This window comes from Mytilus edulis, chromosome 4, assembly GCF_963676685.1.
Source record: "Mytilus edulis chromosome 4, xbMytEdul2.2, whole genome shotgun sequence".
Classification (NCBI taxonomy): Eukaryota; Metazoa; Mollusca; class Bivalvia; order Mytilida; family Mytilidae; genus Mytilus; species Mytilus edulis.
Genome location: NC_092347.1, coordinates 78,023,569 through 78,049,579, shown reverse-complemented (window position 1 = coordinate 78,049,579; position 26,011 = coordinate 78,023,569). Strand labels below are relative to the sequence as shown.

Below are 26,011 nucleotides of genomic sequence, written 5' to 3'. Positions count from 1 at the left end.
ACACAGATGGATTCCGCATAACAAAATTGTGTTTTGGTGATTGTGATGTGTTTGTAGATCTTACTTTACTGAACATTCTTTGTGCTTACAATTATCTTTATCTATAATAAACTTAGCCCAGTAAGTTACAGTGGAAAATATTTTGTAAAAATTTATGAAAATTTATGAAAATTGTTAAAAATTGACTATAAAGGGCAATAACTCTTTAAGAGGTCAATTGACAATTTTGGTCATGTAAACTTATTTTTAGGTCTTACTTTGCTGAACATAATTGCTGTTTACAGTTTATCTCTATCTATGATAATATTCAAGATAAAAACCAAAAGCTGCAAAAAATTTCAGGGGAAGCAACCCAACAACGGTTAGATACCCCAATCATGATTATGGCCAAGTTTGGTTAAATTTGGCCCAGGAGTTTAAGAGGAGAAGATTTTTGTAAAAGTTAATGACGACGACGGACTCCAAGTGATGAGAAAAGCTCACTTGGCTCTTTGGGACAGGTGAGTATAAAAATAGAACAAAATGTAATTTTAATTGTCCTTTTGTTAATTAACATTTTAAAGGAGGGAAACCAGAGCAGCATTCCAATTGCTTCCCTCATGATTTCAATGATCGAGGTTGCTGTTAACAAGCAAACTACAAAGTTTATCAAATGTAAAGTAATAACTTGAAGTCAATACAGGACACCATCATATAATTGTTGAACTTTTCCAGAATGTTCATGTTGTAGGTAAGATTTATTTGTCATTGACAATATTCAATTCTTCATTCCTTGGGTCATAAAAAAAAGTATGGAAATGTGGTGTGATTTCCAATGAGAAAAATATCCTTAAAACGTGGATATACCTGGTAAGCAATTATAAGCACTGTAAGCCGTCAATAATGAGCAAATCTTCATTACATATACCCTATAGTAAGATATAAAGCTCCATCTAAAATATAAACCTATTCAAACCAGAAACCAGGTGCTCCGCAGGGTGCAGCCTTATACAACCACAGAGGTCAAACCCTGAACAGTTGGGGCAAGTATTGACACAACATTTAAGCTTGATACAGCTCTGAATTTGGATTGTGATCGAGTTCTTGACATAATATGAGTTTCTGACACGAAACAAATGTCAAGATCTTACAAATATCTTATGCAATATTGTGCACTTAAAGATTTCTTCTTCAAACTTTTCAAAAATTTGGAATTTGAGAAATTTGGAAAAAAAATTGAAAACTACTAGCCCCTCCTTTTTTTCGCAATTTCTTTATATATTATTTACAAGTAGTGTAAGGGAGGTAAATCCAAACAAACCAAACAACGTATGTTAACTGTTTTTGAATTACCTCCCTTACACTGCTTTTAAATTGTCTCAATTGTCCATTGACAGGAAAAACCTAGTTTCTCCCCTTTTTTTTTATCCCTAATTCCAAAACATTTTGAGCCATACCCCCCCCCCCCCCTAAAAAAAAATCATTACTAACCATGCCTTAATGGTATGGAAACTTGTCAGTGGCGGATGCAGGGGGGGTTGGAACCCCCCCTTTTTTTTGGCCAATCAATGCATTTGAATGGGAGCATATAGTTGGAACCCCCCCCTTTACTCTTTTTAAAATGGCTGGATCCGCCACTGCTTGTGGTATAATTTCAGAGAGATTCATCCACTTTAACACAAGTTATTGCTTGAAAACTACAAAAATGCTTATTTTGGGCCCAAATTCCTAAACTATAGGGACCATAACCCCCAAAATCAATCCCAGCCTTCTTTTAGTGGTATTGAACCTTCTGGTAAAAATTTATAGAGATCCATTCACTTAATCTAAAGTTAATGTCTGGAAAATCTAGTTTTTGCCCTTTTTTTGCCCCTTATTTCGCCATTTTTAACCCCTAATCCCAAAACATTTTGAGCCATAATCCCCAAAAGTCATAACTAACCATACCATCAGGGTATGGAAACTTGAGATATAATTTCAGAGAGATTCATACACTTAAACACAAGTTATTGTTTGAAAACTACAAAAATGCTTATTTTGGGACCCCATTTTGGCCCCTAATTCCTAAACTATTGGGACCATAACCCCCAAAATCCCAACCTTCCTTTAGTGGTATTAAACCTTCTGGTAAAAATTTATAGAGATCCATTCACTAAATCTAATGTTATTGTCCGGAAACTAAATGCGTCTTCGGATGACGACAACATACCATTGTATGATGCAAAATTTGTTTGCGGTCGTATAAAAAAACCAGCATGAGTAAAAGAATACTTACCAAATATAATGTTATTACCTTGCATAATCTTGTAATGAGCAATAAGATGGCACCACTAGTAAAGCACAAACTGCTTTTCCTGTCAGAGAACCAAAGTTCACATCCAATTTTTTGGAAAGGATTCATTTTTGTCAATCTTAAGTTCCTTTATAGTGTGGACAGTTTTTTTGTATTTCATCTTTTTTCTTTTGATATGGTGTTGCTCTTTCTTTAACATAGAATTTTAAATACCTTTTCAGTGGCAGATCCAGAAATTTCATAAGTGGGGCCCACTGACTTTCCTAAGAGGGGCCTGCTCCAGTCATGCTTCAGTGATTCCCTATAAAATCAATCAAATTATACCACAAAAGGGAGGGGCACCCTGAACAGGCATGTGATTTTGGTGTCTTTAGATTTTTAGAAAAATAATTACAAAAGCTCACGATTTCATGTGTGCCAGGTAAGCTAAAAGTAAAATTGAATGCTAACACTCAGAAAAAAAAATCTAACATCATGAGTTTAAACATTTTTGTTGACTTTTTGTGCCTTGCATCTTTTTACAACAATCTACCAGATACATATTATACAATTAGGTTTGTCTTTTATAATTATATAGCTCTGAATCTACCAAACTTTTAAAAATTAATAATTTTTTCAATTTTGCTTTTGAAAGTTATAGGTGTCATACCACCAATTAAAAGTCCCTATCTGTTCAACCAAATTTGGCAATTTTCACAGCTTTCTAACTTCATAGAAACTAGGTATATCCTGAAATGTACAGGTGTCACCTTTCTGCATGCCAATTTTCAACATACATTCAAAATCATATAAGAAAGAAGAGAGCTCCCGAAAGGAGGTACCACTAAAAATAACCCCTGGTTTTCTGGAAATCTTAAATTAGTATACCATGGAGCGCATTAATTCTCAATTTTAAATGCAAACTCCTAGACAGGTAAAATTTGGCTCAAAATGGTCTTAATATATTTCTCTTTCAACAAAAGTTTCATTTCTGCAAATTTTTTGGTTAGTTTAGGTGAACAATGACATCAAATGCACTATTTTTTGTCTGAGTAGGCCTACTTTCATATACGTTCTAAATTTGAGGGAGTAATTGGTGGTATGACACCTATAGGAAGGAAGGAACCAAATTCAAATCAAATATCTGCTGTATGAATGCAATTATGATAATAAAATAACAAGAAAACAAATGATCTTTATAGGTTTTGTTTTATTATGATGTATTTGACATGACATTTCACCCATGGATGCAATATTGCACATTACAATTTAGTTTATATGGAGATTCGACACCATATATATACAAAATATTTAATTTGTTCACTGGCAAGTGTGAAACTTTCAATAATTCGTTTGCATCCCTAATCAATCTACACTATTTCAATAACTTATCATTCTTACAATATAGGCTTATTTAAGAGGAGAAGATAGAGTATTTCAATGATACACCAAAAAGAATTATAAAACTTCTCATTTACAATTTTGTTTTCTTTGATCGGTTTTTGAATTAAAAATTTCCTAAAAATAGAACTGGGTCTCCTTAATTAGTCATCGTGTTATTTTTTACATTAATTTACTTTATATTATCACAGAAAAATCCCTATTAATAAAATAAAAGCACCTACCGGTATTGTATAACATAAGCTCTTTTTGATGTTTTTTATGACAGATATACACAACCCACATTGGTTACCATTTTTTCCTTTATATCTATACTCTACAGAGATGGTTTGATGAATTTCTGTGACAGTTTAAATAAAACATAGGATCTTAATTTCATCTATAATCACTGGTTTTATAATCTTTTGTCAGAACATGGAAACGAGGACACACCATCATTTTAAAAATCTCATACCAGCCACCGACAATATATTAAAGTCTCTCTTAAAGTCTAAACAAGTTTTAAATTTAGCTTGATAATATATTAACTAATTATAAGAAATAAAAAAATTAGTATGCCAAATACCTTTGTTTTACTCTCAAAAAGTATTTACCAAGTAGTCTGAAATCTTACTCCTTTTACATTACAACTTCACGGAATTATTGATAAAAATCTTTCTATATAGGTCCTTTCTGTTTATAAAGCTACATTACTGGTTTATTTAACTTAATCATTAGAGACTCAGACCCGATACTTGCATGTCTAAATTTTTGTTTATGGGAAGGCCCCTTTAAAAATTAATTCAATTGATTGGTCCAGAAAACTGCTGTTAATTGGGATGAAATCTGCAGCTATTTCAAAACAGTACGTACATTCATTGTTCATTTCACTAAAGATTAATTTTTTTTAATAGATTTACATTTAAATTTGGGGTTTGTCTTCTATGAATACTCAGGTATTCATTTTATCCCCTATACTTTAATCTCGACCAAAAAAATGGATCTGGTTTCTAAAGAAATAAAATTGTATACTACAAAGCTAAATGTTAGCAAACCAGAGCCTAAAATAAGACATATTAAAGGCACATTAAAGCTATATAGATATAGTTTACACAAATTACAACCTCTTGTCATGTTTGCACTCTTTAAATCTTGACTAATAAATGGCCTTTAAGGCTTATAGTGAATTCAGCATATAAAACCCCTTATTGTAAGTGATCCTTTGCAAAAATATCAAATAAATGGCACTGTAACAAAAGGTATTTGCACATACCAACATGTAACATGAAAATGAGTAAGTTCTTGGTTGAATGAGAAATGTCCTTGCAGAGAGAAGGTTTTGATCAATCCCTTGCTTGTCCAGAACTGACTTCCATTTCTGGAAAATATCCATTTTAAAAGGAATACCCATATACATTGGAATACTCTAGACGTTAACTTTGAAATTTTTGTATCAAGTTTTTTTTAATTCAAAAGTCATTTGCAGAGATAATTTGTAAACAAAAGGTTGATTAGCCAAAAAAAAAAAAAAACACAAAAAATACTCAATACTAAACAAATGCCAACAAAAAGACTAGAATATCCTAACATTTGTGAATCAGTATTATGGTTTCTAACATATGAAGGTGAGGAGAAAAGGCAGTATGTATAAGTATATAAATCAACAGAATATAAGCTATAAAGTATTAAAAAGTTGTCATCTAATTTCATCAGGTAGCTAAGTTACAAAAAAACTATGATAAAACACCTTGCCATAAATAGCACATATATAACATGATAAATGTAGCGTTCATCCATGACAAACATAAATAAACCATTGGCCTCATTAAGAATTGCTCTGACAGCAGCCATTATGAATTTCTTACTGTAAACTTAAGGTAATAAGAGAGAAAAGTTAGCAGAATAATTCATTTATAGTTTTTTTCCCCAAATAAAATTGATGCAATCCAAATTTCTTACAGATTATGATAAAAGCACTTTTGAAAAATACACTATATAAAATATGTTGTGCATATAGGACATATATGTGAATCTGACAATACATGAATAACATGTTTGATCAATAGCAAAATAATTAAATGAATCCTATCATGCAATATACTATAGTTGTTTTAGTAGCATTTCTTTAATTTTTTTAAGCATGCCTAAAAAGCAAGGTAATTTTTGTTTTTGGGTACCAACTCATTTAATACTTTTTTTTTTTTCTTTTTTTTTATCATATTGAAACTTATAGCACAGAGAATCATAAATTTTAGACATAACTATACTTTAAATTTCATATGCACAACAACACATTCTCCATTCAGCAAAGTTTTGTTCCCCAAAAAAGACAAATCTTAATGGTATGCTTAATATTAATTTTGTATTGACAACCTGGTCTCTTAAATGATTATATGATCAATTAAAGTTCTTTTTCCTTTGACCCTTTTCATTATGGATTTTTTTTTTTAAATAAAATGAGCTGATGTGATTTTGCGTTTGTTTTTATCATTTTTGTTAATAAAAAAAAAATGCTTATAGTAAATTAACCTATGAACTCCCTAATTTATTGAAGTCGTGTTTTAGTTTTGATCAATTTTTCTTAATTTTAATCAAAATTGCTTACAAGTGTACCGCTAGAAAATAGTAACAATGAAGCCAAACACTTCCTCTTCTGCCCCAAAATGAGACCAAGGTAAAATATTTACATGACTGATAAATTAAAATTCTAAATCACTAAGTCAGCTAAAAAGTTTTTCTGTGTATGGCTTTAAATCCGTCTTCATTATATTCTCTTTTTGATACCCACATCTTCTTGAATGTGTCCAGTGAAGCTAAAATTGATCCTCTGAAAAACAAAATGTTCAATATCAAAACAAGTAAGTTCAATTATTTAACAAGAATGTGTCCCAAATACACGGATGCCCCACTCGCACTATTATTTTCTATGTTCAGTAGACCGTGAAATTGGGGTAAAAACTCTAATTTGGCATTAAAATTAGAAAGATCATATCATAGGGAACATGTGTACTAAGTTTCAAGTTGATTGGACTTCAACTTCATCAAAAACTACCTTGACCAAAAACTTTAACCAGAAGCGGGATGTACGGACGGACGAACAGACGAACGGACCCACAGACCAGAAAACATAATGCCCCTCTACTATTGAAGGTGGGGCATAAAAATTACTGTTAAATCTGTGATTATTTTCACAACAAATCTTATGTTTATAATTGATCATAAGTTGTACTGAATTTGCCATAACTTATGATTTTTTTCATTCACAAGATGTTTTTTTTTTATTGAAAAGGATTTCTTGCTTCTAATGTTATATCTATGCTCCACATGTTTTAATTGGCAACAGGTTTTTTTATCACCATACTGAGTTTTTGAAATAAGGAAAAGAAATAAAAATATGATTTATTTTGAGGCTCCTATTAAGTACTATGAGCCTGAATCACTCACCAGGCAAATTTGTGCAAAACTGAAATTTCATTTCACCTTTTTTACAAATAAAGGGTGAATTTGTCCATAGGACACCGAAGATGCCCCTGCTAGAATAGAACATTATAAAGGGATAATACTCTAGAACCGTAGAAGAGACACTTCCCAAATTCATACTTTATCTGAATTTTGTATATAAGATATATAACATTTGGTTGGTCAAAAACTTATGTTAAAGAACAGAAACAAAATATTCAGTATTTTATTTCCATTTGTAAAGGGGCATAACTGAAATAAAATCAGCAAAACAGCCACAAAATTTTAAACTTTATCCGTGTTTTGTGGTATTAAGCATTGTGTATAAATTTCATAACATTTGGTTGAGGCAAACTTAAGTTAGAGAACGGAAACGAAAGATTAAGTAATTTTTCCATTTGCTAAGGGGCATAACTCTAAAACAGTGTAGGTGACGCCAACTTACTTAAAACCTCATCTAAGGTGTGTGGTAATCAGCATTGTGTATAAGTTTCATAACATTTGGTAGAGGCAAACTAAGTTAGAGAAGGGAAACCAATTGGTAGACATATGGACAGACACACAGACAGACAAGGGTAAAACTTAATACCAGATTTAAAGGAACATTTATTTTCAAATAGGCAGCTTAACAGAGTAAAAGGAGGATATAATAAAGGCCAAGATAGTTTTTTCATCAGTACCAGAATTAAACTATTTATTCAAATCCCAATAGCAATTTCAGTTACATTACCTTCACATCTTTTTTTCCTCAAACTCCTCTTTTTTATAAAGAGAAATAAACCCATAAATAAGGATCATTTGACATTTTTAAAATTACATTGAAGCATTAACATCAAATTATCTTACCCTATCCATGTTGAATAAAGTCTTTCTTGTGGTGCAGAAATCTGAAATATTAAACATTATTATACAAATATATCATGCTTAGAAGGGGTATTTTCCAAAAATACCGGTTGAGAGGTTCAAATTTCCAGAGCCATTAGGCGAGGGAAATTTGATTACCTCGAAACCAGTATTTTTGGCAAATACCACTTGTAAGCATGATATAATTGTTTAATTCCACCGAATGTTCCACCTCAGAAAGTTTATTATAATCAGGTATCATATGAAATTTCAACTTGAATTTTTGTATACACTGCAACTGTGTTATTTGCGCAGTCAAATTGCATTGACCGTATAATCATTTCTTATCATTTTTTTATGTACAGTCACTGACTGTATATATATCTCCCTTTTTGTGATAATAAGCTGGTTTTCGGCTGACTACTACACCTTGTTTATCAGTTTCAGTGAAGCGTAATACAAGTGGATTCCAGTTGTATGTGACCGGTTGACAATTCGTTTCCGTTGAGTTTTATTTATGACGTCATTCCCGGAATTTTTACGTCATTCGATAATGATGCTTTCTATATTTCATCTGGAAACATATATTTAGAATGACCATGAATTTTTCATATTAGAATAGAAATAATTCATTGAGTTATATTTAGAAAATGGTATTCCCCATCTGCCATGGTATTTGCTAGGGTATTTCCCATCTGCCATGGTATTTGCTAGCAAATACCTCGGTATATGGAATTCCCTAATGGCAAATACCCTGGTAGAGAAAAGAAAATCTCAATATATAGAAATTGGTGAAAAATACCATGATTTTCATCCAATCAAAATACAGCATTATTACATAAGGTGGAATTATAGTTTAAATGCTGTCTTAGAACATTTTAAATATAGACAAAACTATGTACTTCATTTTTCAGTGAAACTTGGGTAGCAAACTTGGGTAGCAGGAAATTAAAATTCTGTTTTACATAGTTTCAAGAAGTTTGCAATTAAATTGAATAAACTTATGTGACAGAACAGTTATTGATCTTTGAAGAATACTTTAACCCATCTTATATCCAGCAGTATCTAGAGTGTGATGTGAAAGATTTTATTTTGTTTTTGTTCAGACCATGTTGTAAGGATTTTTTTTTACAGTGAATCAGTTCCTTTTAATTCTTAATGATTTGTGAATTGTACACTGTTAAATCATCTACTTACTCTAATCTTTATATCTTTTGGTGTTATTTTCTTTACTTCACTCAACAAACGATCTCCAAAACCTAAAATAATAGTAAAACATTACTTTTAACTATCCTAAGTTCTGATATGACTTAATACACACATATAATAATATTGATTAATACATTTGTATGTGCATTACATATACACATGCTTCTGAAATTATTAAGTCAGGGACACTTAATACTAAAATAGAAAACCAAAAAACATTTATGAACTCCTTGTTTTCAAAATTCCAATAGGGAACATACTATATATAATTGTATAAATAAACCAATTTTTCAAGACATTTCGGCCATTGGCCTTCCTCGTAATTATGAACTAATTGAGGTTCAGATTCCAGTCAGCTAATATAAGTATGAATGTTAATAGTATTATATTATAAGAACCAAATCAGGATTATTTTACAGGACCTTCCATAAACTACAAAAAAATGTTGTTACTAATTGTCAAAGTAGACAATGCTGTAATATTATGCAAACTTAGTGCCATCTATTATAAATAAATATTAATAAAAGATTATTCATATAATTTTCATGCTCCACTGGACATTAATTTTATTTATATGGCTCTTTTTTATGGTTAAAGGCAGGTGCTAAACTAAAGGTGAGCTATAACAAACCAAACAAAAGTATTTGCTTTGCCTTAAAAACAGTTATCACTACAAAAGCACAGTTATATATGTCAATTAAAGGAAGAAATAAGTTATGTATGTCAATTACAGGAAGAAATGTTTTACATCAGTGCACTTAATTCAAACTAACCTTTAAATTAAGTTGAGCCTCCAGATAATACTATATTTGAGAACAATATTCACCATATTCAAACTAACCTTTAAATAAAGTTGAGCCTCCAGATTATACTATATTTGAGAACAATATTCACCGTATTCAAACTAACCTTTAAATAAAGTTGAGCCTCCAGATAATACTATATTTGAGTACAATATTCGCCGTAAGTCCATGTCAGATCTCTGTATTGCGTATGTCAGAACTTCATGGATTCCTTCAAATTCTTCTCCAATTAAATCAGGTCTAAATAGTAATTCTGGTGCTCTAAATCTAGATGGCCCTAACTGAAATAGTAAAAAAAATAATTATTTTAGCTTTATACGATTATACTTCTTTTTTTTTTTAAATGTATGATTTTTGTATGGATCCCTATATCATACCGTAGTTATTCCTCTGTTGACTACATGGCTCATATTTCAACTTGTGATATTAATATATACTGTAAATACAAAAATTATTTTGTGCATTGATTATTGCAATTTTGTCATTATAGACTAAAACGGGATTTTAATTTTTGCGATATTCAGAAAAATCCTGTTTGATTCAAACAAAAAGTTTCAAAATGTTAGTTTTATTTATTGATTTAATAACCCTGTCTCATTTTTCACAATAATAATAACATCTCAATAATTTCTGAATTTACAGTATATGTTCATTTTCATATCTGAACTTTATAGTACACCATTGTTTTGTTATTTTGGGAAAATAAAAATCAAATACAAGCACCTATAGCTATATAGATTCACTGTTTGGAACAGGTAACCACTATTCTTGCACTACTGTAAATTCAGAAATAATTCTGATGTTTTTATTAGTGCGAAAATTACGACATAGTTAAAAAAAAATTTAAACTCGCATTTTGAAATTTAGTACCGGTATATAACTTTAATAGGATTTTTCTCAATATCGAAAAAATAAAAATCGCATATAAGTCTATAATGACAAAATCGCAATAATATCTGAATTTACAGTATTTAGAAGATAACTGATTTGTATTTTAAGCTTCAGCCTTGGTCTAACTTGATCAAAGGTTTAATAACTTTACAAATACAGCTTTAATACTGGTTCCTAGTGATGTGCTTACTGGTACATAGTGATGTGTAACTATTTTTGGCTTTGTGTACACTTAAAAATTGAATAAAAGTTGACAAGAGGTCATTTTCAAGCAAGAAATGTTACAATTTGATATGGTTTGCTTATGTCCAGTGGCAAATATTTCACATATGTTCAAGACTAGAACAAATTATTAATACCTACAACAGGAAGATCATGTAATAAGGATCAACCCATTATAAATTTGTTGCAAGAGTCATTAAATTATAGTGAGTATGGAACTCATTGAAAATGAGGCTTCAATTTGAACTACACCATTATGACTGGAAATGACAGCATATTTGTAAATCCCACTCAGCAAAAGCCAGTGATATTGTTGTCTTTTTCAAAACAACCTCTACTGTTGTTGGAAAAACGAATAATTTTTGTCGAGTACAATTCAGAAATTAGGAAGTTTTTTTTCGTTTTTTTAACTCATCTCTAAATTTTTGCTGACCTTTGCTGTCTTTTTTGCATTTTTTTTCATGTTTATTTTGATTTTCAGACATTTCAACCTGAAAGACCAAAAATGATCATATTTGTATACCATAGTCGCCCTTAGAATAACTTTTCTTGAGTGTTGTTGTAAGCATGATAATAAATCATGTCAATCATGCTTTTACACAACAAAAACTTTTCACCACCCCATCCAAAAGCATTTTCTGCTGCCAATGCCATTCAAAACAAAACAATCAATTTTATCATTGGTATAGCATTGTAAAAATATGGAGAAGCTAATAAACAATATAAAATAAAATTGAAGGCTCCTTTAAAGGTTTGGTAGGACTATGACAGCCATCTTGCAGGTAAAACCTCCATGGGCATTTTAAAATTTTGGCAGGTATGCAGTTTGTCCATAATCATGTTACCTCTATAGAACTACCATCAGGTAAAGTATACTGGGATTTTTCTCCTTCCATTGATTCTTCTTTTAATGGATTTAAAGATAAATAACAGGCTCTCTGAAAGTACAAAGAATTATCATCATTGTATTATTAGAACTAGCTAGCTAAAATTACCTGGCTTCTCTAATAAATGATATTTTAAAGAAAAGCACAAAAAAATAACAAGAGTGCACACGCTGAAATGTCTCGCCTTCTATACTAATCATTGATATTATGTTGATAGTCTTAAGTATAAAGCTTTATTACAACTGTCTCATAAACTTAACATTAACCAAGATAACTAAACAAAGACCAATGAACCATGAAAATGAGGTCAAGGTCAGATAAACCATGCCAGGCAGACATGTACAGCTAACAATGCTTCTATACAACATATATAGTTGACCTATTACTTATAGTTTAAGAAAAATAGACCAAAACACAAAAAATTAACACTGTGCAATGAACCGTGAAAATGAGGTCATGGTCAAAAGAAACCTGCGCTACTGACATAAAGATCATAAAATATTTCCATACACCAAATATAGTTGACCTATGGCATATAGTATTAGATAAATAGACCAAAACTTAAAAACTTAACTTTGACCACTGAACCATGAAAATGAGGTCAAGGTCACATGACATCTGCCCGCTAGACATGTACACCTTACAATCATTCCATACAACAAATATAGTAGACCTATTGCATATAGTATGAAAAAAACAGACCAAAACACAAAAATTTAACTATAACCACTGAACCATGAAAATGAGGTCAAGGTCACATGACATCTGCCCGCTAGACATGTACACCTTACAATCATTCCATACAACAAATACAGTAGACCTATTGCATATAGTATGAAAAAAACAGACCAAAACACAAAAATTTAACTATAACCACTGAACCATGAAAATGAGGTCAAGGTCAGATGACACCTGCCAGTTGGACATGTACACCTTACAGTCCTTCCATACACCGAATTTACAAGCCCTATTGCTTATAGTATCTGAGATATGGACTTGACCACCAAAACTTAACCTTGTTCACTGATCCATGAAATGAGGTCGAGGTCAAGTGAAAACTGTCTGACAGACATGAGGACCTTGCAAGGTACGCACATATCAAATATAGTTATCCTATTACTTATAATAAGAGAGAATTTATCATTACAAAAAATCTGAACTTTTTTTTCAAGTGGTCACTGAACCATGAAAATGAGGTCAAGGACATTGGACATGTGACTGACGGAAACTTCGTAACATGAAACATCTATATACAAAGTATGAAGCATCCAGGTCTTCCACCTTCTAAAATATAAAGCTTTTAAGAAGTTAGCTAACACCGCCGCCGTAGCCGCCGCCGCCGCCGGATCACTATCCCTATGTCGAGCTTTCTGCAACAAAAGTTGCAGGCTCGACAAAAATTGTAAAATGTACCTACTGTAGCTATTTCCGCCTGCACATTGAAATTCCTGATTGTACATATATGAATATTAACATATACCATAAAACCTTATCAGATATAGATTAGACTGTTGGTTTTCCGCTTGAATGGTTTTACACTAGTAATTTTTGGAGGCCTTTATAGATTGCTGTTCGGTGTGAGCCTAGGCTCTGTGTTGGAGACCATATATTGACCTACAATGGTTTACTTTTATAACTTGTGACCTGGATAGAAAGTTGTCTCATTGGCACTCATACCACATCTTCTTATATCTAACTATCAATATGGAATACAATGTACTTCTAAATTTTAATGTGTAGACTTTTATGGCAAATCTTGATATGATTTTTTTTTTATACCAAACATATAAACTTCTGCCACACTATACTGAAGTGACTAATAATTCTACTATTTCCTTTGAATTATCTATGTTGGTTATCCTTTTTATCATGAATTATAATGAGGGCATAAATTAACAATTCATTTTCATTTTGTAGATGTGTTGACCACCCATCTATTTTAAACCCAGGAAAAATAAACTTGTTTAAAAATATGTTTTTTAAAGGAATTTACCAAAAAACGGTTTTAACTTACTAGCTGTGTTTTCTCATGTTTCATCATCAAAAATAAAATAATTACAACAAAAAAAATACGACCTGTGTTTTCAGCTATTTTAAATTTTACCTGTTTAATAGTTCTAACAATTTCTAGTTCTGCAGATGTGTGGAAATTATGTCCTTCTTTTCTCAGTAACAATCTGAGATATCTAGTGACATCTCTACCAGCTATATCTGACCGTATAATACTATGTGGCATAGCAAATCCTTCATATATAGGTACAGCATGTGTTACACCATCACCAGAATCTAGTACTGCTCCAGTTGTTCTTCCTGTAGCATACCTGAAACATTTTTATAAATCCAATCAGATAAAATATTGTAATGGCTGCAGAAGTATCATAACATTAGGCTCCCAATAGTTGTTATAACAGAATTGGAACAAATTTTTCTTTAAATTTATTCATGTAGGCTTGGTTCATTTGTAGCAGAACAATGCAAAACATGTTTTATGAATAGATCTGACTCTGTTGCCATTTGTCTAATATATAAAATATATTTTTTCATCAAGGATATGAATGAAATATTCATCAATTATTTATATATTATTAAATATATTTTGTCTGATATTCTGGTTTACCTTGAAACTCAGAATAAAATGATGTTCTTTGCATCCCGTCATACTTTGAACGACAAAATAATTCATGTCTACCTGTGCGAATTTCAAACGCGCAATTTTACACCAGTACTCAAAATCCTCCTTCCTTGATGGGTGCATTTTACATAGACAAATAAAATCGTATAATATAATCAAAATGAGGATGTTAATTTGATGTATGCCTTTTTTTTGCTTCTTCGTTTTATTTGTTGTTTTTATAGTGATTAAGATGATAACACAATGTTGACTGCAGTACCCCCATTTTTGACATTTTTACCTATTGTGTCTGTTTGTTTTGTTCTCACATCGGTGACAATATAATGGAATTTGATGTGACCGTCATACAAGTGAGAGGTTTAGCTAGCTATAAAACCAGGTTCAATCTACCATTTTCTACATTTGAAAATGCCTGTACCAAGTCAGGAATATGACAGTTCTTGTCCATTCGTTTTGATGCGTTTTGCTATTTGATTTTGCCATGTGATTAGGACTTTCCGAATTGATTTTCCTCTGAGTTCAGTATTTTTGTGATTTTACTTTTTGCATGACTCACATTCGAAAAAGACTAGTTTATAAAATGATGTACACTATAAGTAGCTACACGATGTTAATTATAGTAGATTTATCAATGAGACAAAAAAAAATACACAACACAAAACATGTCTCTTAAAATTGGCATCACAATATTTAAATTTGTACATGTTTGTTTTTGTTTAAAGATTTAAGCTTAAATCAAGCCCTTGGTTTTCTCCTTTGTTTATTTTCACATTTTCATCTGAGGCTTTAATCAGCTTTTGTATATATTGTAAATAGTTATTGTTGTTATCTCTGTACTGATGTAATGCATTGGCTTTATGAGAATAAAGATTCAAATACAAAAACAGCTTACAACAGACTTTGTATTTTAGCTCAATGACTAGGTCAAAGTTCTAGGTCAAACACTTTGGTTTCAGTTGACAACTCCATGTCCTATGGTAAAGATTGTGTATACTCTATATCTTGAGTTAAGTCTGTCAGATAACCGTTATGATTTCAAAGTTTAAACTTTTGACATTTATATTAACGAATATCATAATGTATGTACAACTTCCTAGGTCAAGGTCAAAAACTTTTGTTTCACTTGACAACCCAATGTGCTATGGTTAAGATACATTTTTTTACCATACATTATTTTCAGCGGGGCCCACCATCTCAATGATGTCTAGTTTTTTCAATGTCGTTGAAATTAGTACATTTTACAAACCCTTTATTTCAATTGTTCACTTACAAACTTAAAACTGCTTGCATGGATATAAATAAAGCTGGGACATTAAAAGTTTCAAAGAATATTTCTGCAGCCTTTTCTCTGTTTCTTCTAGGATTTAATGGGGCTTCTGTCAGTAGAACTGGATGCTGCAAAAAATATTGAAAAATCATGTACATGTATTTCTATTTTTCCATATCTACCAGCAAATTAAATTATACATTATAATTTAAGATAAAGTATAAATTTATACTGTTATGTGAAATGTGCATGTCATGAAATTATGGAAATTCATTATATACCAATAGCATTTCCTCAATTTAACAGTAGAGACAATGCACATACAGAGGTGTTTTTATACGTAACAATGTTCTTTTGGTGTCCAGTGTTGAAAATCAATCACCAAAATCCACAAATCTCAAATTCTGTTGTATTATACATTCTGTTTTGAAAAAAAACTTTTTTAATGAAACTGGTCTTATTCTGAATTTTAGCAGTTATCTAAAAAAAAATTAAGAAGATATCTAGCATGTCAGTATCTTCTAGTAGTCCTGTGTTAAGTTATGTATCATTGTCATTTTGATTAGTTTTATTTGTTACCTATTATGAAATCATACTCAGACTTCTTTTAAACTGGAGATACTTTGAGCATTGCTGTCTTTTATTTTTATTTTTTCATTGACTAGATGTATAGAGGAAGGGTTGAGATCTCACAAAACATGTTTAACGCACCACTATTTGGTGCCTGTCCCAAGTCAAGAGCCTCTAGCCTTTGTTAGTCTTGTATCTTTTATAATTTTAGTTCATTTATATGTTTTTGAGTTTAGTGTGACATCCATTTAAAATGAACTAGTACACATTTTGCTTTCAAGAAAGCTGAAGCCCCCATCAGGTGCTGGAAATTCTGTTTTCAAGACCTATTGGTGGACTTATTTCTGCTCTTTGGTGGGGTTGTTGTCTCCGACACATTCCCCATTTCCATTTCTCAAATTAATGTATCATCAATTTAAACTAAATATCACTAAATAAAGAGAATGCTAAATGCACTAGTATATGATCTACATTCTTAAGAATTATATTAATTATAACATGTATGATATAATTATATATATACATATATATGTATAATTAGTTTTTGGTATTTACTGGTTCTGAAATTTGCTAAAGTGGTGTTAGCAATTATACTTTAATTTTTAAAATAGTGCGTTTTTTTCACAAGTGGATTCAAGTGAGATTTAACTATAGCCAGCACAACTTCAAAATTTTAATTCATACAGATTTTTTATTAAGGTCATTTAATAAGGCCAAAAAATAGGGATCCATATGCATCTAACATTTATGCTTTCCTGAAGAATATTCCAGAATCCAGTACAGTGGATTATGGTAACCAGTTGAGATACTCCCTGATATATCAATATAGCTAGAGATGCACATAATATATTTCATTACAGCATGTATACCTCTTCTGAGAATGTTTGTAGTTGGTCTTTGGAATATATATACTGCCAGATTCTTTCCATATCATTCCAATCTTGTACAATCCCATGTTCCATTGGATATTTTATAGTTAAAAGACCTCTGTGTTCCTGTTAAACAAAAATCAAGGATTTATTTATGCAAGAGTCTATGTGAGACTACAAAGCTTCTATTGCACTTACTGTGCATGCAAAAGCAAGTCAAATGATTATAAGCAAAAGAACACAAGTGATTGCTTATTTAATCAATCAGTTAACATGTATAAGCTTATAGTGTTTCATTCTGACATTTTTGTGCTTTATTTGTAAATCTTGTTACGAAGTTTTAATAGAAAAGGGTGGACTACCCGTTAAGCTGATAAAAAAATGAATATTGTAAGATAAGTAATAGTAAGCTGAACAAAACTAAGCAAAACTATTATTAATATTCAAGTATTGTGAAATCAAAAATGTTTGCTGTTTCTATTTAAAAAAAAAAATTATTGTGAAAAAATGTGTGACTGAATAGGTTTCGCAAAAAAATAAAAATTTGAATCTAAATGTTGAAAGCATTATTTGTATACTGAATTTCCTGAAATTGCAATAACTAATCTCAACTGTTTGTTCATATTTGAACACATGAACTAATAAATGCACCCAAAATTAATAAATTCAGAATTTACAGTAACCATACCTCAGCGTCAGGTCCAAGGAAAACATCCCCCTCCAGAGCACCTGCCATAACACGAACATGTTTAGGTCTACCTATGCTGTAAATATAAATAAAAAGTTCTACTTATGAAATATTTCATCAAATATACACAAGTCTCTTTGTTTTCTCTTTTAAAAATAGTTTCATATATGTACCTGTTAACAAACTTTTATCAGAAATCAAATGTATCAAAAGTGGTAGCCCTCATGAGTCTTGCATGTGGTTTCTCAATGAAAAATTCTCCGCCGTTAAGTTTTTTTACTGAGGGTATATTGAATTATGTCTTTTTCTGAACAAGAGGCTCAATTATCACAGGTGTAACTGTATCATGTGTATGCCAGAGGTCTTGTTTTATTGAATTTTAATCTTTTATACAGATGATTAGAAGGTCAGATCAAAAACAAACCAGTCCTGTTGTCAAGCTTATTTCTGAATATCTATGCTATCAAAGTTTTCAAAATATAAGTGATAACTAATGTGGTTAAATTTACAACAACAAAAAATTACAAACAATGGAGCTGATACATGAAATACAGTAACTATCTGTTTGTGTTAACTAAGCCACTAGTTATTATACTAAAATTTAATCAATCAATTTAACATTTAGGATGACAAATACAAATAGGAGTATGAATATTGATTTCTGAAGAACTAGTCATATATATGACAAAAACATTAAAATATAAATCATTTTTCTACTCTACAATCTTATCTTACAGTAACAGCTGTGGTCACCTGCACTTTGATATAGTATATTGATGTAAAAAACAATTAAACTGAAAACAATTTATTGATCAGTTAAGGAATGTAACAATAGTTAATCAAGCATGTGTCTACACAGTACCAAATAGGTTTTCAAAGTTGTTATACTTTTAAATGGCCTGGTCATAATTCTGCATAAAATATTGACATTTAAATAAGCATATTGAATATTTATATTTACTTGATGTTAAGCAAACCTATCAATCAGTCATATTACATGTATTACTAAGCAATGGATGTCATTTTGATATTTAGCTACAGCTGTTAACCTTAAAACTATTCTGTGCTATTGTTTGGGTCACCTCTGATTTGCCAATAGGCTTTTTTTTTTAATACATTGTAATAATAAACATTTTGTTATCAAATCACAACTACAGAGTGTGGCCATAAGTATTGTCACTTGAAATTTTTCGCTATATATTGTATATAAAAGTACATTTAAAAAAAATAAAAATTTGGGGTCGTTTTTAGTTTGATTTTAAGCAACATGGTACCAATAGAAGCAGAATTGTCACAGGTTTATTTGTTTACTTGGTTATATTTTTTTGTGGATCATTTTCAATTTTTTTCACAAGATAAACACAAATATTATTTTCTGTTCAGAAATTTGCTATATATTCAACCAAATTAAAATTACAAAAAATTAATGTATGTGTTCACATCAAGAGAAAACAAAAAAACATGAAGGCAAAACTATTACCAAATAAACAAACATACTTTAGACAATTCTACGTCTTTTAAGGCCTTGTTGATCAAAATCGAACGATAAATGCCCTCAAAATACATTTTTAGAAAAATGTGTTTTCATATGAATATATATATTATATATTGACATTTCTCCGCACAAACTACTAATGCCTCATGTTTGTCTTCTCAAAGTGAAGATACACTTACCGGGTGCACTTGAGTCATTTTCAACATAGTATTCATTGAATAATAATACATTGCTACTATTTCGTTGAGTGTATTTTCTGTGTTATATTATTTTATTTTATTATTTTTATAACACTTGTTACATATCTTTACTGTGTGTGTATTGCATATGTTATTGTTTATAATAATATTGTCTGTATCATATGCCCTCCTGGGGCCCTAATTTGGTAAATAAAATATTCTATTCTATTCTATTCTATATATAGCAAAAAATGCAGGTGACGAATACTTTTGGCCAGGTACTGTAGAAAATTAACAAGAGTGTATGTCTTGTACCCTTAAAGATATTATAAGTTATCTACGTTCATATCCGTAGATATGGATATTTTAACACCATGAAGTACCCAAGTACACCCTGAGGCGTAGCCGAAGGGTGTTAAAATATCCATATCTACGGATATGAACGTAGATAACGAATTTATCCCCGGTCTTAGTCCGAATCGGGCGAGTTTTATGGAAATTCGTGTACAAACTGTAACGCGAAAACAACGTTTTTTTCATTATCTAAAAAAGTTTTATTGAAATTTGGATATTTTACATATTTTTTACGGGGTGTAGGGTACTACCTTTGGTAGAACCCTACAGGTAGTCAAATATAAGTCGTTTTAATACGAAAACAGAGAAACTGGATAGAGTCAAATTTGGCGCTCAATGTTGTGAGCGTTACGCCATAGATGGTGTGACGTCAACGTGGGTCATTTGCATAGCTAGGTCAGTAGTCCCATTCCTTGAATATATATGTTGCAGTCAAGTGATGCATTTAATGAAATGAATGTAAATAATCGGCATAATAGGACAAAATCGTTAATGAATCAAATATTTAATTACAAACATTATGGATAATCTACAGAATTCAATATTTCGCAAGGAGCAATCATGGAACTAAGGAAAACTTGCGTGAAGTTCCCCGGAATAATGGTTAGCAACGTCCGTGGATATGGGTTAGCAACACCCAGGGGCTATGGGTTTTGTAACGACGTGCGTTAACCAATCAAAATCCTGGATATATACTAAGCCGGGGATAATAAGCTTTATGCAGACAGTGCCACTGTCAGATAGTAATCAATTGGTCTTGCAGTCACAAGCGAGTCAAAAACTAAACGCTTGCAAAAAATTACCTGCTACATGTATACAAAGTTATCATGTGACATAAAGTTCCTAGTCAATTAGAAGCATACACCAACCAGCTGTCATTTGTTGACTTATGCATTACCTTACATGCTAAAAGAAGATTGTTCTTTTTTTCAGGCCAGTTTTACAAATCTAAAGATAAGAATCACCATCAAAGCCACCCTTGACATACTTACAAATTTGGGAAATGGTGTTTTGGTATTTGATCCCCAGCGAATCCAGCTTTGATGAGACCAGACCCCTGAAAAAAAAGAAAAAAAACAATGCAATTCTTTTTTACAAGAAACAAATGTAAATTAAGAATTACAAAAGTTGGGTTTGAGAATTTAAAGAATTAAACACATTTTTTTCTAGCAGTTACTTAGAATAATTCATGCAAATTACAGATTTATTAGAGAGTTTTAGCTTTATCTAACAGGGCGTAAAAACGAAGAGCCACACATGGCATCCCCACCCTTGCTACAATTTCTTAATGATTGTATTTGTCCCATTAGAATAGGAATAATTCATGAAAGCCATAGTCTGGGCCGTGAAATTCGTTTATTTTATCCCTCTCTTATGCTCAGGATAAATCAAATGTCACGGCCTAGGCCATGTGTAAGTTTCCAACAAATCTTTGGCTTCCATGAATTATGTAAATTTACACATGGCCTGGGCCATGATATTTTTTAATTTTATCCCTCGCTAATGCTCAGGATAAAATTCAAATATCACTGCCTAGGCCATGTGTAAATTTCCAACAAATCTTTGGCTTCCATAATTTGTATGAATTATTTCTTAAACCAATGTAAACAGAATAAATTTGATGAAAGCATGATTGCTTAAATAAAATCAGATTTATAAGTATCCATCATCATATATGTTCAGTAAGTAAGTAAGTAAATAATTTATTAACATAATTTATTGTTGGAAAATGCAGGCAGTACCACTGATTCAGTCTGAGTGCCAGCTGCAACTTTAGAAGAAATGAAAGGGGAAAGTTTAAAAATTTGTTTAAAAAACTATGAAAACCTGACAAACATCATAACAGCCTGTAGTTCTACTAGTTCTGACAAACATCATAACAGTCTGTAGTTCTACTAGTTCTGACAAACATCATATGAACAGCCTGTAGTTCTACTTAGTAGTTCAAAATTATTTAGCATGTTATTGTGACAGTGGTCACTTTGTTTACTAATCTATACTATTTGGTTGGGAAAATTGGTTATTTAAAGTTACACTCTAAATAAACTCATCATAGAAACCAGGACTAAATTTTGTATATATGCCAGACGCGCGTTGGTCTTCAAAAATCTCATCAGTGACGCTTGAATCCAAAAAAGTTAGAGTTAAAATGTCAGAGTCTAATTGAAAACAACATTCAAACCTATGATTGCACTGGATAAAAACCACAATTTTTATTTGTGAGTATGCAAAACAAATTTCTTGAAAAGGGGTACAAACAACATTTTCCAAAAGACCAAAAAAGTGAAAAAGTATATTTAAACAAAATGCATTTTACTAACAGGTTGAACAATGGATGTTATTAAACCCTGCTGACTAAATTTCATTTAATCGTCAAATTTTTTTCAATCGGTCAGTGTTGTTGTGAAAACATGGCAGGTAATTAAACTTTGTGTTTAGAAGCCAAATATTAACGATTGTCACCTGTTTGTCAACAATCAACAAAAAAGCATGGATATTGAGCATGTGTTTAACATGTAGTACAATCAGATAATAGTTTATTTTAAGGACATCCATGCGTATTGCGATCACCAGATTTTTACGAGATGGGTCACACTGAGGTCACTTTGCATAGGGAAAATGTCGGGGAATTGCTCCCTGGAAGGAAGCAATTAAAAAAGTAAACTCCTTCTAATCCTTGGAAGGAAGCAATTAAAAAAGTAAACTCCTTCTAATAGCTAATTATGAACAAATTAAGGAATTTTCATCAGAAAAAAGTATATGTACATACGTTTATGACATGAACAATGATGAATGAAAACTATCCATTGAGTTATAAAAAAACATATGCATTAATTTTTTAATTTGAGGTTTCTTATATATGATTTTAACATGTTTAACGTTCATCAAGCATCTTAGTGATCGTCATTGTGCAGGATAAACTAGAAATAATGGTTGTTCTGTAGGTAATAATCACAATTCCCTAATGACCGCAGTGCTGATTGTCAATTATGAGAATTCAATTTGCCAAATAATTCGTACAATATAGCATTATAGTTTTTCAACCACTTGCTCAACATTAGATCGGAAGTGACGACGGAAATGCGTCGAACTCGAAAGTTGTCTATTGTATTAACAGGATGCTGTTACCATATCTCCGAAACAAAGCTCCCATAATTCGTTATTCCGATGGTCGCCTGACATTGGCCAAAGTTCAGTACAAATTGGTTTGTTCTAGTAAAGTGATATATATACATAAGTAACACCTAGGGATTGACCCTGCATGTCATTCAAATCTTCTTGAAATGATGAACAGGAATATTAATTTTTCATTATATGGTTTAGGGGTTGGTATCTCGACTGTTTACAAGTTCTCAAATGGATGGGGTGGGATGTCAGAGCTTGTCCCATATCAAAAAGTGCCCATCAAAAAAAGATGCACTGCTTTGTCGCTTCTGGTGTCAATTATAAACTGGTCTGGAATTATATAAATCGGGTATCAATTTGTTTATTTTTTTTATTTATCTCTTCATTTGTATAAGTTTCACCTACCTGCCACCCTTTATTTTGCCATATTTAAACAGTTTTCACAGTGACCCATCTATTTCTGCATTTTGACTTTCATTTCAAAGATTATCACGTGACCACGAGAAAAAAGTGATGATTTATGCAAATGACCATAATCTAAGTTATCTAACACCTCGTTCATTTACAACAGTCTGTACCAAAAAACTTTTTTAACTATGTACTAGTCCGAAGACCCATATTCTGACATTTTTCTTATTGGTCCAAACAAAGTTTTGTAAAAAATTACTAGTCTGAATGAAATTTTACTAGTCTACTCTGCGGCATTGGACTAGTGGCTAACCGTGCAGACTGTTACGATGCAAGTAATCTAAATGTCCGAGAGCTTCCAATTGTTATTGTGGTTGGCACTAAATGCTTAATACCGATTTCCTGTAAAGGAGGTGAATTATCGTGGCTGGCTTCTACATGTTAGCTATCGATCTCCTATAAAGGAGCTGAAAAAAGTATAAAATATTTGCATATTTGAGTCTCGAGGTCGTCAATTCTCTCGAAACTTGACGTCCATTTGAAAATAAAGTAAAAATGTCTGAATCGATGGGTCACTGTGAAAACTGTTTAAATATGGAAAAAATAAACATGATAAAGGGTGGCTGGTAGGTGAAACTTACATAAATGAAGAGATAAATGAATAATGAACAAATTGATACCCGATTTATATAATTCCAAGGCAGTTAGTTGACACCAGAAGCGACGAAGCAGCGCATCTATTTTGAACAGCAAATATCCACTTTTTGATATGGGACAAGCTCCGACTTCCCACGGCCGTAGCTTGTCTGGCAAAACAGCCGTTGGACGTCAGAGTAATCTTGGACTAGGGTGCCATGTGGACCGTTTTCTCAATCAGTTGTATACATCATATGTATTTTGATGTTGAATGAAATAAATTCAATGATTTTGACATATTTCCAGGTGTTTTTAGCAGAAAAAAAAATATTATGACTCATGACAGTCAATCAATGTGGGCCATATTTATGTTGATGACATCGTAAAATGGCTGATGCAGTCTTGCTTTGAAGACATCAGTCTTTGCTAGTAGAAGTTTGTGTATCTGGCAGACTTACGTTGTCTATTACAACGGGCTGATTTGCAATAACATCGGAATAAGGGTCCATAATATTAGTGCATTCATAAATTTCGGAAGAAGTTGGCGACAAGTAATTACAGAGTCTAGTCCGAATTCCAGACGGAGATGATTGAAATACGGATTGCCTAATTTGAAAAGGATTTTGTTGTTTAACTCTTAGACGATTAAAAAGATAGAAAATCAACACAAAACAATAGAAAAAAGAAGAAAAAAGAGAGAAAAAAATGAACACCTACAATAAATTGAATCAATAAAACACACTTTTCATTTATCTTTTAATCAAACACAGATACAGTTTCCCATAATGATTTTTTAACAAAAATTTGCATACAACCGATTTTTCACCAAAGCAATTCAAATATGTAATAAAAAATATGGCATTTGCTATTTTTCCGGCACTGATTTTAATATCCTTATTCTTAGATCTGGCTATTTTGCCGGCACCAGCAATAATATGGTGAATTTGTAGTTTTTTGTGAAGAGTGAAATCAAATATTTACTTTTGAAAAGTATTATGAAAATGTGCACTGTCAACATAAAATAATCAAGTAATTACTGATGTACCAGTAGTTTAATAATTAAACCGCTAAAGGTACATCATTTGAGACACATATAATCGTTTATCAACATTTATCAGTCAAAGTATAAATTACTAAAGAATGTATAGCAAGAAAAATAGCACCCATTTGTTGCAATGAAATCAGATTTAAACACGTAGTTGTAATTATTTCTAAAATCAGCCAGTGTCAGTCTATGCATAAGAATAAATCCTCAGTATAACTGTGTGTTATAAAGAAAATAAAAGTTAAATAAAAATCTCAAGCGCATCATAATTTTGGTATAATATATCTTCAAAAATTAAAAATATTTTTAAAAATTGAACTTACTTTTGAAATAATAGTCAGTTATATGAATTGCATAAACGTGTAAACAAAATGTTTTTTTTTAACTTTGCTTCCGCTTACCGTAGTACATAATGCCAGCAAAATACATTTCTATTTTACCAGCACCAGCAACAAATTCACTTTATTACTGGTACCGGTCAAATAGTAATTTCTAAAGAAATAGGCTATTTTGCCGGCTTGAATAATGAGTGCCGGCAAAATAGCCACTGCCAAAAAATAAACCTTCACGTGCTACTCTAAGAGATAAAAGGGGTTAAAATGTTAGACATTTACTCCAAATTTTGTTTTTGGACATGATGGACTCATATTGAACTTTTGTATTTCAATAGATAAACACAAGCGGAGTTTTTTTTAGAACTTTATGAAAATCTTCTGTACTAAACTGCCCATAGTATGTTTAACAGTTCTAAGAAAATAGTTCATTTTTAACAAAGTTTTAGGATTTTAGAAAAAAGG

The 26,011-nt window shown here is 31.3% G+C and overlaps 1 protein-coding gene across 1 annotated transcript; it reads right to left on the bottom strand.

Annotated features, from left to right (window-relative positions):
• Positions 1–3,441: 3,441 nt before the first annotated feature.
• LOC139520593 (alpha-centractin) lies at positions 3,442–24,760 on the bottom strand. The gene is made up of 11 exons (XM_071313396.1): positions 24,628–24,760; positions 20,992–21,056; positions 17,972–18,047; positions 17,284–17,409; positions 15,848–15,972; positions 14,050–14,266; positions 11,904–11,996; positions 10,052–10,226; positions 9,131–9,192; positions 7,937–7,977; positions 3,442–6,458 (listed from the first exon to the last, which is right to left on the bottom strand). The coding sequence occupies exons 1-11, from the start codon at positions 24,676–24,678 to the stop codon at positions 6,356–6,358; spliced, it is 1,134 nt and encodes a 377-aa protein (XP_071169497.1). The 5' UTR covers positions 24,679–24,760; the 3' UTR covers positions 3,442–6,355.
• Positions 24,761–26,011: the final 1,251 nt, after the last annotated feature.